We start from the raw sequence: 16,859 nt of genomic DNA, 5'->3' as shown, positions 1-16,859 counted from the left end.
TCAAATTCTAGTAAAAAGAACAGACTTAATGGTCTGAGTCTGGAGGGACCCCAGAAGACATGGCACTCAGACTCTGTCTTACTCCAGAACTGAAACCATTCCTGAAGCCAACTCTTCAGAGAAAGATTAGGCTGGACTATAAGATATAATGTGATACTCGTGAAGAGATTGCTTCTTAACTGAAGTAGATACATGAAACTAAACGGGCAGCTCCTGTCTGGAGGCAAGATGAGAAGACAAAAAGGGACAGGAGCTGGTTGAATGAACAAGGGAAATCCAGGGTGGAGAGGAGTGTGCTGTCTCATTGTAGGAAGAGAAACTAGGTTCACATAACAATATGTGCATAAACTTTTGTATGAGAAACTAACATGAACTGTAAATTTTCACTTAAAGCACAATAAAAATAAAATTAAAAAGAAGATACCGTGGCTTGGGTCAGGCACACCTAAGTCCTCAATGTGACGTCTTTGCTTTTAAACACTTGAAAGAGGTCTTTTGCAGCCGATTTGCCCAATGCAATATGTCATTTGATTTCTTGACTGCAGTTTCCATAGGCATTGATTGTGGATCCAAGTAAAGTGAAATCCTTGACAACTTCAATCTTTTCTCCATTTGTAATCATGTTGCTTATTGGTCCAGTTTTGAGGATTTTTGTTTTCTTTATGTTGAGGCATAATCCATACTGAAGGCCATAGTCTTTGATCTTCATTGGGATGTGTTTCAAGTCCTCTTTGCTTTCAATCAGCAAGGCTGTGTCATCTGCATGTCACAGGCTGTTAATCAGTCTTCTAATTCCGATGCCACGTTCTTCTTCACATAGTCAAACTTCTTGGATTATTTGCTTAGCGTAGAGATTGAATAAATATGGTGAAAGAATATAACCCTGACACACACCTTTCCTGATTTTAAACCATGCAGTATCCTCTTGTTCTGTTTGAACGATTGCCTCTTGGTCTATGTACTATTTCCGCGTAAGCACAATTAAATGTTGTGAAATTCCCATTCTTCACAATGTTATCCGTAATTTGTTATGATACACATAATCGAATGCCTTTGATAGACAATAAAACACAGATAAACAATTTTTCTGGTATTCTCTGCTTTCAGCCAGGATCTATCTGACATCAGCAACCTCTTCTGAATCCAGCTTGAATTTCTTGAAGTTCTCTGTTGATCTACTGCTGCTACCGTTTTTGAATGATCTTCAGCAAAATTTTACTTGCATGTTGTATTAATGATATTGTTCAATAATTTCAGCATTCTGTTGGATTACCTTTGTTTGGAGTGGACATAAATGTGAGTCTCTTCCACTTGGTTGGCCAAGTAGCTGTCTTCCAAATCTCTTGGCATAAATGAGTGAGTGCTTCCAGCATTGCCATCAGTTTGCCGAAACATCTCAATTGGTATTCTGTCGATTGGTGTTCTGTCAATTTCTGTTTTTTGCCAGTGCCTTCAGTGCAACTTGGACTTCTGCCTTCAGTACGATTGGTTCTTGATCATATGCTACCTCCTGAAATGGTTGAATGTCAACCAATTTTTTTTGGTACAATGACTCTTTGTATTCCTTTCTTCTGATGCTTCCTGCATCATTCAATATTTTGCCCATAGAATCCTTTAGTATTACAACTTGAAGTTTGAATTTTCTTTTCAGGTCTTTCAGCTTGAGAAGTGCCGAGTGTGTTCTTCCCTTTTAGTTTTCTAACTCCAGATCTTTCCACATTTCATTATGATACTTTGTCTTCTTGAGCCACCCTTTGAAATCTTCTGTTCGGCTCTTTCACGTCATCTTTTCTTCCATTCACTTTAGCTACTCTGTGTTTGAGAGCAAGTTTCAGAGTCTCTTCTGACATTCATTTTGGTCTTTTCTTTCTTTCCTGTCTTTTTAATGAACTTTTGCTTTCTTCATATATGACGTTCTTGATGTCATCCCACATCTCATCTGGTCTTTGGTTGTTGGTATTCAATGCCTCAAATCTGTTCTTGACGTGGTCTGTAAATTTAGGTGGGATATGTGCAAGGTTGTACTTTGGCTCTTGTGAACTTGTTTTAACTTTCTTCTGCTTCAGCTTAAACTTTAATATGAGCAGTTGATGGTCTGTTCTGCAGTCAGCCCCTGGCCTTGTTCTGACTGATGAAATTGAGCTTTTGAATCGTTTCCTCCCACAGATGTAGTCGATTTGATTCCATGTATTCCATCTGGCTAGCTCCACATGTATAGTCACCATTTATGTTGTAGAAAAAAAGACATTTGCGATGAATAAGTCGTTGGTCTTGCAAAATTCTGTCCTGTGATCTCTGGCGTAATTTCTATCACCAAAGCTTTATTTTCCAACTACCGATCCTTCTTTGTTTCCAGCTTTTGCATTCCAATCACCAGTAATTATCAATGCATCTTGATTGCATGTTTGATCAACTTCAGACTGCAGACATTGGTAAAAATCTTCAGTTTCCTTATCTTTGGCATTAGTGATTGGTTTGTAAATTTGAATAGTAGTTGTTTTAACTGGTCTTCCTTGTAGGCATAGGGATATTATCCTATCACTGACAGTGTTGTACTTCAGGATAGATCTTGAAACGTTCTTTTTGATGATGACTGAGATGCCATTTTTCTTCAATTTATCATTCCCAGCATAGTAGAGCATATGACTGTCCAATTCAAAATGGCCAATACCAGTCCATTTCAGCTTACTGATCCCTAGAACATTTATCTTCAAGGGTTCCATTTCATTTTTGACAGCTTCCAATTTTCCTAGACTCTAGTTCTTAACATTTCACATTCTGATTATTAATGGATGTTTGCAGCTGTTTTCTTCTCATTTTGAGTTATGCCTCATCAGCAAATGAATGTCCCAAAAGCTCTGCTTTCTGTGCATCATTAAGATTGACTCTACTTTGAGGAGGCAGCTCTTCCTCAGTCGTATTTTGAGTGTCTTCCAATCTGAGGGGCTCATCTTCCAGCACTTTATCAGACTATCTTCTATTGCCGTTTATAAGGTTCTCACCGGCCAATTTTTTCTTTTCAGAAGAAGATCACCAGGTCCCTCTTCATAGTTTGTCTTAGTCTGGAAGCTCCATTGAAATCCGTCCACCACCAGTGAATACTGGTGGCAAAGCTTCTGGCATCACAGGAACATGAAAGCTACCACAGTATGACAACCTGACAGAGGAATGATGGCAACCACGTTTTAAATTGTGAAATAAATTATACATACAATAGTGCAAACAAATACAATTTAAAGATGAATGCTAAGTACTCATGTACCCACCAGCCAGCATATGAATAGAACTTATTTGCATTATACTTACCTAGACTGTAAACTGTTGAAGCTGTATCACTGAGTACTTGCTATCCCTGGGGGTCTGTGGAGTGAAGGAAGAGCCCTGGTGGTGCCGTGGCTAAGTGCTTGGCTGCTAACAGAAAGGTCAGCCATTCAAACCAACCAGCCACTCCATGGAAGAAAGACGTGGCAGTCAGCTTCAGTAAAGATTTATAGCCTTGGAAGCACTGTGGGGCAGTTCTACTCTGTCCTGTGGGTCACTGTGAGTCAGAATTGACTTGATGGCAACGGGTTTGGTTTTTTGGTAGAGTAAAGGAGGAAGGAGACTGGACTTTGTGCACAGTGGACTTAATCAAGGCGTGGCTCTATTCTCCAAAGGGACAAGGATCAGGCAAGATGCAGGGCAGCCACTTCTAGATCACCTCCTCAGATCACCTTTGGGGTGGGAATGCCACGAGTAGGATTGGGAACCTCAGTTTCTGTGAATCCAGGAGTTTATTGCATCTAGGTTAACCTGGTTTAAGTGTGCTGGTTTCCCCCACAGCTGGTTATTTCAAATAACTCCTAAAAAGGAGCAACCGATCTCTGGGTGGATTTCTGTATTAATGAGCCATAGGCTTGAAATCATGGGATATTGGTGGTTCAGTGGTAGAATTCTCACCTTCCACGCGGGAGATCCTGGTTCAATTCATGGACAATGTGCCTCACGCACAGCCACCACCTGTCTGTCGCTGGAGGCTTGTGTGTTGCTATGATGCTGAAAAGGTTTCAGCAGAGCTTCCAGACCAACATAGACTAGGAAGAAAGGCTTAGCAATCTTCTTCAGAAAATTAGCCAATGAAAACCTTATGGATCACAGGTCTGATCTACAACTGATCATGGTGATGGCGTAGCATTTTGTTCTGTTGTGCATGGGGTTGCTGTAAGTAAGGTTGAGTCAGGGCTGACTCAATGGCAGGTAACAATAACAACAGGCTTGAAATCAGGTTTGTTTGTTTTTTGATTACCAGGAATGGTGGGAGGCAGTGTGGAGGACAGAGCTGGGTCTTCTTCTCTGGAGTGTTGGCTAACGATGGCTTGGGAAACTACTAAGTCTTCTACGGAGACCCAGGGTGGGCACACAGGCATACTTTGTTTTGTTGCACATCGCAGATACTGCATTTTTTACAAATTGAAGGTTCGTGGCAACCCTGCGTTAAGCAAGTCTATTCTATTGGCGCCATTTTGACAACAGCATGTGATCACTTTGTGTATCCGTGTAATATTTTGGTAATTCTCATAATATTTCAAACTTTTTCATTACTATATCTGTTTTGGTGACCTCTGATCAGTGATCTTTGATGTTACTATTGTAATTGTTTTGGGGCGCCTCAATTCATGCCCATGTAAGTCAGCTAAGCTTAGTGAGGAAAAAAAATAAAACTTTTTTTTTTTTTGAAAGCTGAGATAGGCTGAGATCTAGGCCTCTTGTGCCAAACAGTTAGCCAAGTTGTGAATGCGAAGGAAAATTTCTTGAAGGAAATTGAAAGTGGTACTCCAGTGAACACACAAATGATAAGAAAGCAAAACAGCCTTATTGCTGATACGGAGAAAGTTTTAGTGGTCTAGATAGAAGATCAAACCAGGCACAACATTCCCGTAAGCCAAAGCCTAATCCAGAGCAAGGCCCTAACTTTCTTCAATTCTGTAAAGGCTGAGAGAGGTGAGGAAGCTACAGGAAGAGAATCTGGAACTAGCAGAGGTTGGTTCATGAGGTTTAAGGAAAGACGCTGTCTCCATAACATAAAGGTGCAAGGTGAGGCAGCCAGTGCTGGTGTAGAGGCTGCAGCACGTTCTCCAGAGGGTCTGGCTGAGGTAACTGGTGAAGGTGGTTACACTGACCAACAGGTTTTCAGTGTGGACAAAACAGCCTTGTACTGGAAGACGATGATGCCATCTAGGGCTTTCATAGCTAGAGAGGAGGAGTCATTGCCTGGCTTCAAAGCTTCAAACAACTGGCTGACTCTCTCGTTAGGGGCTAATGCAGCTGGTGACTTTAAGTTGAAGCCAGTGCTCATTTACCATTCTGCAAATCCTAGGGCCCTTAAGAATTATGCTAAGTCTACCCTACCTGTGCTCTATAAATAGAACAAAAAGCCTGGATGACAGCACATCTGTTTACAACATAGTTCACTGAATATATGAAGCCCACTGTTGAGACCTCCTGCTCAGAAAAAAAGATTCCTTTCAAAATATGACTGCTCATTGACAATGCACCTGGTCACCCAAGAGCTCTGATGGAGATGTGCAAGGAGATTAATGTTGTCTTCATGTCTGTTAACACGACGCCCATTCTGTAGCCTCTGGATCAAGGAGTGATTTAGACTTTCAAGTCTTACTATGTAAGAAATACATTTTGTAAAGATTATAGCTGCCACGGATAGTGATTCCTCTCACAGATTTGGGCAAAGTAAATCGAAAACCTTCTGGAAAGGGTTCACCATTCTAGATGCCATTAAGAAATTTGTGATTCCTGGGAGGAGGTCAAAATATCAACATTAACAGGAGTTTGGACGAAGTTGATTCCAACCCTCATGGATGACTTTGAGGGGCTCAAGACTTCAGTGGAGGAAGTAACTGCAGCTGTGCTGGAAATAGCAAGAGAACTAGGATTAGAAGTAGAGCCTAAAGACGCAATCTCATGATAAAACTTTTTACAGACGAGGAGTTGATTCTTATGGATGGGCAAAAAAAGTAGTTTCTTGAGATGGAACCTTCTCCTGGTGAAGATACTGTGAACATTGGTGAAACGACAAGAAAGGATTTAGAATATTACATAAACTTAGTTGATAAAGCAGCAGCAGGGTTTCAGAGAATTGACTCCAATTTTGAAAGAAGTTCTACTGTGCATAAAATGCTACCAAACTGCATCACGTGCTACAGAGAAATCTTTCATGAAGGGAAGAGTTAATTGATGTGGCAAACTTCACTGCTGTCTTATTTTAAAAAATTGCCACAGCCACCCTAGCCTTCAGCAGCCACCACCCTGATCAGTCAACAGCCATCAACGTTGAGGCAAGACCCTCCACCAGCAAAAAGATTACGACTCTAAAAGATTAAGGCTCAGATGGTGTTTAGCATTTTTAGCAATAAAATATTTTTCAATTAAGGTATGTACATTGTTTTGTTTAGACATAATGCTATTGCACACTTAGTAGACTACAGTATACTGTAAACATAACTTATACGCACTGGGAAACCAAAAATTCGTGTGGCTTACTGTGTTAGTTATCTAGGGCTGTTGTAACAGAAATACTGCAAGTGGATGGCTTTAACAAACAGAAATTTATTCTCTCACAGTCTGGGAGGCTAGAAGTCCAAATTCAGGGCACCAGCTTTAGAGGAAGACTTTCTCTTTCTGTTGGTTCTGGGGAAAGTCCTTGCCATCAATCTTGCGATGTTCTGGGAGCTTCTCAGCACAGGGACCCTCGTTCCAAAGGACATGCTCCACGCCTGGTGCTTCTTTTTTGGTGGTATGAAGTCCCTCTCCTCTCTGCTTAATTCTCTCTTTTACATCTCAAAAGAGATTGACTCAAGATATAACTCAACCCTGTAGACTGAGTCCTGCCTTATTAACATAGCTGCCTCTAATTTTGCCTCAGTAACATCATAGAGATTGGGATTTACAATACATAGGATAATCCCATCAGATCACAAAATGGTGGACAACCACACAATACTGGGACTCATGGTCTAGCCAAGTTGACACACGTGTTTAGGGAACACAATTCAAGCCACAATATTCACTTTATTGCAATAGTCACTTCATTGCAGTGGTCTGGAAGCAAACCTGCAATATCTCTGAGGTATGCCAGTATTCCTTTGGGAGAGTCATGTAGCCCTTAAATCCATAGAAAACTAGTTGCAAAGATGTGACCTGTATGTCCCAGGGCCAATAGGGCTCCCTCATTCACTCATTTAAAATTTTTTACTGAGCATTTATTATGTGCCAAGCACTGAAGAGAATAAAGCAGTTTCTTGACTTTGCCAGTTTTTCTAGAATGCACAGAATATATATAGGCCTGCATTCTGCTTGGTAGGCTGAGTAATACTTCATTATAACATTGATCCATCACAGGTTTATGTCCATGAATGCTGCAGGCAATTATGCGTATGTCTGGGTGCAGGCTGGAAAGAAGCAAAAGGGATTTGATTTGTTGAGGTGGTGGAATGAAAGTGAGGAGATGTTTTCTTTTGTTTTTTCCACATTGACTTCCTTTCTCATCTGCGTACTTAGAAAAATTTTGAACAAAAATGGCTTCTCTCACCCTGCCCCCTCCTTGAGCCACTATTAAGGACCTATAAACATGTAACCCTTTTTAGATGGAAGGGGCAGGGGGCTTGGCTACCTTTAGACACGTGAAGTGCTGGTCTGAGGCTTAATTTGGCATCACTTTCGTTGTTAGCTGCCTTCTAGTAGGTCCTGACACATGGGGACCCCATGCTCCACGGAATGAAGTGCTGCTTGGTACCTTGGATTGGACCATCGTGATCCATAGGGTTTTCATTGTCTGATTTTTGGAAGGAGAGCACCACGGCTTCTTAGTCGATCTTGATCTTGAAGCTCTGCGGAAACCCGTTTATCAGCATAGCAACATACAACATCTGTCATACACTGACAGATGGGTGGTGACTGTATGAGTTGTATTGTCTGGGAATTGCACCCAGGTCTCCTGCATGGAAAACGAGAATTCTGCCACGGAACCACCCCTGGCATTGTTTTAGATCTGTGATTCTCAAAGGGTGATTCCTGAGATGAGCCTGAGTTTTTGCATTTCCAGCAAGCTCCCAGATAACGTGGGGCACTGCGATCCTTAGACCTCACATGGCTAACTAACTCATAGAAGGCACAGTGATGTGACTGGAAGGTGGGGGCTGGAGCAGCATATTTTAAAAAATATGTATTTGGATACAACCATACAATAAGACGCCACAGTGCTGTTAAAAAGGAATGAATTGCTATATGAACACCAACATTAAAAAATCTCCAAGAACTTTGTTAAGGTGAGAAAGTAGATTTGGAAAATATCTGTTGATAAGTTTGCCTCCATTAAAGCCAGGAGAGTAAAATTATAATAAATTCTGTGTCGGTATAAGTAAAAAATACGAATTTTAATATACCTGCTATTCAATTTTTCAACTACTCTAATATTTAAGGGTAGGGGAGGGGAATACCAATTAAAAAATACATAAAACCTTGTACATAAACCAAAACTCAAAACCCAACCCGTTGCCGTCAAATCGATTCTGACTCATGGCAACCCTATAGGACAGAGTAGAACTGCCCGATAGGGTTTCCAAGGAGTGGTTGGTGGGTTCGAACTGCCAACGATTTGGTTAGCAGCTGAGCTCTTAACCACTGCACCACCAGGGCCCCTAGGGGCACACATTTTTCCTTTTGCATCAAGCACCGATCTTGCATGACATGGCACTGTTGGATCCTGTCTTTATTTAAAATTTTTATCTTTTGTTCATCACGGATTTTTTTTGCATTAATTTTCTTTTTAAAATATTGTATTAAAATGTTATTTATCTTGATTGCTGAGTTTGTGGTGCTCCCTAAAATTTCGTGCCTGAGGCACGTGCCCACCCTGATACCAGCCTAGGAATGCTAAAAAGAAAAAGAGAGGAGTTCATGATCCCACTGCCCGAATAAAAATCACTGTTAATAGTAAAATATTATTAATACCAGTACGTGGTTTGAGATTGCAAATAGTACAGCAAGGGATGCAATGGAAAGCACCCTGCACCCACACACACGCCAGGCCTTCTCTCCAAGGCTTCTTGTTTATGCTTGCAGAAAAACATCCCTGCACGTACTGACGTAGACGGGCAGTGGTTCAGAATACCCGTTCTCCTGCTTGGCTGCACGTTAGATTCTCCAGGGGGGCTTTTAAAAATCCCACTGCTCAGGCCTCACCCAGGGCGATTATATCTGTGTGTGTGTGTGTGTGTGTGTGTGTGTGTGTATGTGCGTGTATGTAAATATATATTTAAATACATTGGAAACCTTGGTGGTGTAGTGGTTAAGAGCTACAGCTGCTAACCAAAAGGTAGGCAGTTTGAATCCACCAGGTGCTCCTCAGAAACCCTGTGGAGCAGTTCTGCTCTGTGCTATAGGGTTGGTATGTGTTGGAATCGACTCAACGGCGGTGGGTTTTATATATAATATGTAAATATATATATATATATATATATATTTAGGAGCCCTGGTGGCACAGTGGTTAAGAGCTCAGGCTGCTAACCAAAAGGTTGGCAGTTCAAATCCACCAGCCACTCCTTGGAAACCCTGTGGGGCAGCTCTGCTCTGTCCTATATGGGCAGTATGAGTCGGAACTGACTCAATGGCAGCTAACAACAACAATATTCAAGTTTTATATATATATGCATATGTATATATGTATGAACTTAAATATGTAATTCACAAGAACCTGTTGACAGTGGGACTGGGGAATGGGAGGTGGGTGGGCTGAAAAGGGATACATTTTCTTTTTCACCTTAAACTATTTCTCCTCTTTCGTTTTATACCCTGGGGGTATATTACTTTTAGATTTAAACAACTAAATTTTTTTAATGTAAAAATTAAAATGCATCTTCTTAGTCCCAGCCCCAGACCTAGAGTCCAGGGCTTTTGGGGTTCCTCAGGGCTGTGGTCTTCCGTCCTCTCGTTCTGAGGCAGCCTGTGGTTCCTCCCGGTGTTCCCTCCCGGCTCCAGGTTCCTCTCACAGCGTTCATCATCTCTGGGGTTGCTGTGCTTCCGCGGCACCGCGGCCTCCTTTAGAGCCTAAGTTAGACCTTGCTGTGATTGTTAACTTTGCCCATCTCCCCGCAGTGCTGGGTACAGCAGGCTGCACACAACAGATGCTCGGTAAGCTGTGCTGATCTGCTGTAGCTACCATCTTCTTAGACTGTCCTGTGAGATTCAGGCTTAGCACGTTTCCTTCTGCCATGGACTCCAGCCTTCTGCTTGATTGTGAGACTTTGGTCAGGTGCCAGCTGGAACGATGGCCTTGGACAGTGGAAGGCACTGAGTTGGGTGTGGACTGTGGCCTCTGCTCTGCCACTAGCTCACCTGACCCCAGGTGAGCCCAGAACCAGAATCTTACAACCCTAGTTGGTGCCTCCCTAAAGCCAGTTCAAACATTAGAATATCTAGGGATGTTTATTAAAAATATAGATTCCTGATCCGCACCCCAGGCCCAGTGAGTCTCAGGAGGAATGAGTCAAAATATTAATAAGCTATCCAGGTGATTCCGAGGCTCCAGCAAATATGTAAAACACTGTTCAAGTTCATTGAAATAATCAATGCCACCTCCCATAGTCTGCAATTAAATGGCTTTGTTTGACCTTCTGACCTCATGAAGCTGCGACATTCCGGTGATGGAAGTAAGAAGAGCTGAGTTCCCTGCTGTATACTGTGCATGTGACTGTCCATGTGACTGTCCACGTGACTGTCCATCCAGACGGAAGCCTCACTAAGATTAAACCAGCTGACAGTTGACTCCAACTCATGGCGATCCTATGTGTGTCAGATTAGAACTGTGCTCTATGGGGTTTTCAATGGCTGATTTTTTGGAAGTAGATCTGGGTGGACTTGAACCTCTAACCTTTCAGTTAGCAGCCGAGCAGATTAACTATTTGCACCATTAGTGGAGGGACTTCTCCACTAGAATTAGCCATAGTCTAAAGCCAGCACAAGATCTAGTTTGGAGGTGTTTTCATAGCTGTGGCACATGCTGCCAGTGCCCCATCCATGCCCTCACCCTGACCATCTCCACGCACACCTGTCTAAGTTGAGCTGCCCACTCCTGCAGCTCTCCCTAAGGGGCTTCCTGCCCGAGCCCACCCTGTCTGTGTAAGGACAGAAGTCCTGGGGAGGGACTTCGTGCTGCCCAGGAGCAGCCCCAAACAATGACTGAGGGAGCTGGCGGACGAATACCCAGTGGCTGAGGGGGAGGTAACTCGGAGGTGCATGTTCTACACTGTCTCCCAAGGTTCCCTGGCAGGACTGAGCTCCAGTTACCCACACCAGTAACTAACTTGATAAAACCAAGTTGTCTGTGTTGGCTCCCTTGCCTTCCTCATTCCCTTACGGGTACGTAGGGGATCACCAAATAAACCACTTGTCCTGGAATCTTCATGTTATGGTCTGTTCCCAGGAAAATACAAACTAAAATAAAAACCAAGTTTACTTTGGTCACTATAAAATTAAAACACTAAGGCATAAAAATGAGAGGGATAAAAATCCTCCTCCCAAATCCAGGCAGCCTTTTTTTTGGCTATATTCACCATAATGTTTGTTATATTTGCTCGTGTGCATGTTATATTCCTTTGTAGACAATTTTGTTTCTTGCTTTAATCATTTTCCTCACATTGTCATGGATCCCAGGCCGTGATGACCGTTAGTGGCTTCCTAGTTGGAGGCTCTCTCTGGCTTGGCTGTGACCCACCAGTGACATGTCTGCCCTCACCCTTGCAGGCATCCGCCCCTACAAATGTGACGTTTGCAACAAAGCCTTCACCCAGCGCTGCTCCCTGGAGTCCCACCTGAAGAAGATCCACGGGGTGCAGCAGCAGTACGCGTACAAGCAACGCCGGGACAAGCTCTACGTCTGCGAGGACTGTGGCTACACGGGCCCCACCCAGGAGGACCTGTACCTGCACGTGAACAGTGCCCACCCAGGCAGCACGCTTCTCAAAAAGACGTCCAAAAAACTGGCGGCGATTTTGCAGAACAAGCTGACGTCCACGCTGCAGAGGGATGCCAGCCTGAATGAGAAGGAGAAGTGAGGAGGAGGAAGGGGACGGAGAGACGCCAACGCTGCCAAGTTTACATGGGGCTTTGGTTTTGTGGGTCCCCCACCCCACTGCCTCTTTTTAATTGTAATTGTTCAGTGTACCTCTCTGTCCTTTGGGGACCTCATGGGGGACCTGTCCTGAGGTTGTCAGTTTTAATAGCGATGTCAAGCTCTGTAGCATGTGTCCTGGTGAGGACAGCTGCATTGAAGGACGTTTGTTTTCCACACTCCGACAGCCATGATCACCATGCAGGCTTTTTTTTTTTTAAAGGACTTTTACACATGGAAGCAGAGATGTCCTTACAGAGTCCTTCATTTTACGGTGCCTTAAAATAAAAGTACTTCCACTTGAAATGCTACTCAAGCAAAGAACATGAATTTTATTATTCTCAGTTTACAGAAATTGTTTTAATAAATGAAATGTTCTTGTGAAACTTTTTTTTAACAAACAGGAGAGCGGTGACCTATAGCTCTCTGTTGAGGGCTGCTGGTGTGACGTTTGACTTCCCGGTTATTTTGGGGTTTGATTATTTTGTATTAATGAGGTGGCTTTGAAAAGGTGTATTTTGAGTGTTGGGTAGAACAAGAAAAAAATAGCAGAGGAAGACTGATAGACGCAGGCCGCCGGGCAGAGAGGCCTTGGGTCAGCATGACGGCCTTGTCCAATAAAGGTGGGTAAATCATCAACTCTCTGGTACCTTTTTATGGCCATGGAGTCCCTGCAGGATGCCTTGGCTTGCTGAGGCCTTGCTGGCTGAAAGCACTTCTCGTTCCTCCAGCTGTGCACTGGGTAAGCTGTGCACTGGGTAAGCCATGCAGCAGACACCAGAGCGGAGGAATAGGAGGAATACTCATTCGTATACAAAGGACCCCTGCTGGAGGGACAGTGGTGTCAGGGGTTCCCTTCACGGGGTGTGGCGGCCAAGTGTGGCAACCTTTGGCCACCTGGATCTCCTCACCTTAGAAGCCTGTCCTCAGAGATATGAGGGGTTGACAGTAAAGCCTGATTTGAGACCAAGATTGGGCAAAGGGCAGGGTTGGTGATTTCCACAGCACTTCCCTGACCACAGGGGCAGTAGGACAGGCCCAGAACCCTCAGGAAAGCACCATGGTCAGGAGAGGCACTTACCTCAGTTCACGCAGGAGCTTTCTGAGCCAGGTACACGTGCTAATCCTCTCCACCAGCTGTCCTTCGCTACCTGCCCCTTGTTCCCTAGGGCCAAGTGCTGGGTTCATTTTTGCCCTGGAAGATCATGGAATTCCTGCCTGGGGGCTAGCCCCCTCCTTGGTCTAGGGAAATGTTCCAATGATGAGGCCGTTTTCCTATTTCCTTCTCCTTTTCTTTTCTGTCCTTCCTTCTCCTCCCTCCCCCCAGCCCCCTTCCTCTCCACAGTCTCTCTCTTCCTTTCCTACACCAAGGGCCAGGCATTGTGCTGAATATGGACTGTATGTGTGTGATAAAATATATATAACAAAACATTTGCCATTTCGACCCCAATCTGGACATTTTAAGTGGCATATCCTGAAACTCGAGTTAACATTTCTGTTTTCTGAATCAGCAGTTTTCTTCTGGAAGAAAGGAAGGAAACATACGTTTCTTTCTCGCACCGCAGTGTGCAGGCACCAGGGCAGGCACCCCTTGCCGGCAGATATTCTCTGGAGAAGTCTCCAGAGCACTTCTGGGGTCAGCATCACAGTTCCCATGGGCAGATGAAGCAACCCCAGAGCGTAGGCTGATTGTCGGACGAAGTGGCCAGGAATCCCGAAGTCTGCTCCAAGCCCCTCTCTTTTCCTCTCCCCACCCTTCCTTCAGAAAGGAGAGAACTGGCTGTCAGGGTGGCCCTGGACTGTGCTAGAAGCAGGGTGAGACTGGGGCAGGCTCTGTAGGGCCTTCCCACGGGGTGGGGGTGAGGGGCTGCTCTGAGGAGAAGGCTCTGGTAAGGCCGAGGTGCACAGAATCCGAATGGCCACGCTGGGGATCAGCAGCGGCAGGGGTGGGACAGGGGCCTCAGCTGCATGGTGGGGGAGTGGTTCTGGCAGCGGACAGCCAGCACCTCACTTGACCCCCGCTTTGCTGGCAAAGCACACGGTGTTGTCTCTCCTAGCAATTCATAGAGGACACAGAGACTAAAAGGTAGCTGACTTGCTTTCTTTTAGGTCATCTGGGTAATTCAGACAACAAAAGTGAGCATTGTTTGGCCCAGGGAATTATGAACCAGCTGATACTCTCTTTAGAGTCAGACTTTGTGACAGAATTCTGGGTTGCAAGTGACAGGAACCCAGCTGAAAACAACTTGAGCAGAAAAGGGAATGTATTAGCTGAAAAGTCTAGGATTGAACCAGCTTCAGGTATGGCCAGACCTGGATGCTTAAATAACATCATCAATGTCTCTCAAGTTTCTCTTTGCTTTTTAGTTCAGCACCCCCCCCCACCCCCACTCCGTGGATTCTCTGGCAGGCTCAGGTGGAATCAGGATGGCCACCCACAGCTTAGGAGTTATATCACACTGTGTAGCAACACTCCCAGTCTCTGATTGGTCTGATTTGGGTCCTGGGCCCACCCCTGAGCCAATCACAGTGCTCTGGGACAGATGGTGATATTACCCTGGCTATATTTGATATAGTATAGCCTATGTCTGAGCCACCTGGGGGAGTGGGGGTAAAGGCAACAGGACAGATAGATACAGCCCTGGCCTGGGATTGGGGGAAGGTGGCTCCCCAGCAGAAAATCAGGGCACCATGACCACAAGAGGAAATGGAGGCTGGGCAGGTATACTAGTTAAGCTAAGGTATAGCTGCTGTAACAGAAGATTCCCAACACACTCTGTGGTTTAGAGAAGAGAGAGAGTTGTTTCTCGGGTAGCAGTTCAGGGACCTAGATTTCTTTCCTTTTGTTGCTCTGCTGTGTCCCAGGGCATTGTAAACATGCATGGTTGAAGCTGGGTCTCAGTGGGTTTCAGCCAATACAGAAGCAGTTCCTGATGTGAGGATTCAAGTTCAAGTAGACTGCTGAGGAGGTGATTCCAGGAAGCTTCTACAGGGGATGGGGAGCTGTGACAGGAAAGGGAAGACAACCGCTAAAGGGAATATGGCCAAGGAAGTTTCCTGCTGTGGGCAATTGGAATTTAATCTACTGGAGACCTCTGGGATACTGAATAGAATGTGGAGAGACATAGGAAATTATTTGTCTACTGACTCCCCACCTGCCATTGGTTGAGGGCTACTGGGACTGGGGCCATTAATTTCTGGGCCCTTCCAGCTTGCCCGGAGCCCTGGCCAAGCATGCTTGCTGTGCAGGAAAAAACCTTCAGGCAGAGTTACAGGGACAGCCCTAGCAGCCTTCAGCACAGAGAGTGAACACTGGGGAACCTGGATGGGGCAATACCACATCTGCTACAAGTGTGGAAGGGCCAAACCCTCTACCTGAAGCTGCTGGCCTGAACGTGACTCAAACTTCCTTCACTCACATTCCAGGTGAGGATCTAGCCACATTAACTGGAAGGCTGGAAAAGGTAGCTTTCTCACCACACACTTTTGTAGGGAAGAATGGGAGAATGGATTATGGTGAATGTCTTAGTTGACCAGTGCTGCTGTAACAGAAATACCACAAGTGGGTGGCTTTAGAGTTTTATTTTCTTACAGTTATGGAGACTAGAAGTCCAAATTCAGACCATCAGCAGAGCTATGCTCTCTCTGTGTCAGCTCTAGGGGAAGATGTTCGCTGTCTCTTTCAACTTCTGTAGTCCTTCACATTTCTTGGCCTTCCTCACTTGTAGAAGAGTCCTCACATGGATCCTTCCCCTGTATGTGTCTCTATGACTATTCTGCTCTGTTTATAAAACACCACTCAGAAGGATTAGATTTAGGACCCATCCTACTCCAGTATGACCTTATTAACGTAGCAAAAGAAAACCCCTAATTCCAAACATCACATTTACAGGTACGGGATTAGGACTTCCACATAATAATTCAGTCTGTAACAGTGGATAATCCCCAGTCTCTGCCATGGCAGGCAAAGCCAACTGACGTCCACTCTAGCCTTTTAGACTTCTTTTTGCTCCCAATCCTGTTTGCCAGTCCTACTCTCAGCCAACTGTCAGGAAATCCAGCTAAAATGTTCAGGATTGTGATTTGGGACATTGGGTCTCTGGCTGGGAGCCTTGGAACCTTACATCTGCAGGTGATGGGGAGGGACTATTGTCAATATTTTATATTCCTTATTTAAACCCTGTACTAACCGGCACTAAGTCCACCCACATCGTATCTTTACTTGTAGTTGGTGTCAGGTCAATATAGTGGAAATGCTGATACCTGTGCTGGTCAGAAGTGCTGACCTGGTAGTTGAGTATAGAGAAAAGGTTTGTTTCATTGATGTCTCAGGTTGGGTTCCTAGAAGCAGAGCTGAAACACAGCTTCTGGGGTAAGTGATCTATTCTGGGGTGTGGGGAGAAGGGTTTTCGGGAGAAACCAGTGAGGAGGGAAAAGGAAGAAACTAGGCAAACATGTGGGGTCATCTGGAGTCCAGCCTCAATCTGATCCCACAGGGAGCTCTGGAACATGAATGGCCCCATAGAGTTGTCCCACCTTGAGGTCAGGGGGTGAGTCATTGGCTGTGAGCAGCCACTGGGGGTAAGACAGAAAGACATAACCTCCTGGGCATTTTTAGCTACAGTGACTGTTTAGCATTCAATGCTCTCAGCAGCTGGGGAATGGTTCACTTGCCACCGATAGTGTTTAATACTGT

At 44.6% G+C, this 16,859-nt stretch overlaps 1 protein-coding gene across 2 annotated transcripts in view; it reads left to right on the top strand.

The window, feature by feature from the left end:
* OVOL2 (ovo like zinc finger 2) overlaps positions 1-12,435 on the top strand; it is a 50,855-nt gene extending 38,420 nt beyond the window's left edge. For both annotated transcript variants that reach the window (XM_049870014.1, XM_049870015.1), the window contains one exon: positions 11,797-12,435. In XM_049870014.1, the coding sequence (XP_049725971.1) occupies positions 11,797-12,107 (311 nt within the window). In that variant the 3' untranslated portion in view covers positions 12,108-12,435. The remainder of the gene's footprint in view (positions 1-11,796) is intronic.
* The last annotated feature ends 4,424 nt before the right edge of the window (positions 12,436-16,859 follow it).

This window comes from Elephas maximus, chromosome 25, assembly GCF_024166365.1.
Source record: "Elephas maximus indicus isolate mEleMax1 chromosome 25, mEleMax1 primary haplotype, whole genome shotgun sequence".
Lineage (NCBI taxonomy): Eukaryota > Metazoa > Chordata > Mammalia > Proboscidea > Elephantidae > Elephas > Elephas maximus.
The sequence above is the reverse complement of the archived record's forward strand: the minus strand, read 5'-3'. Positions and strand labels throughout refer to the sequence as shown.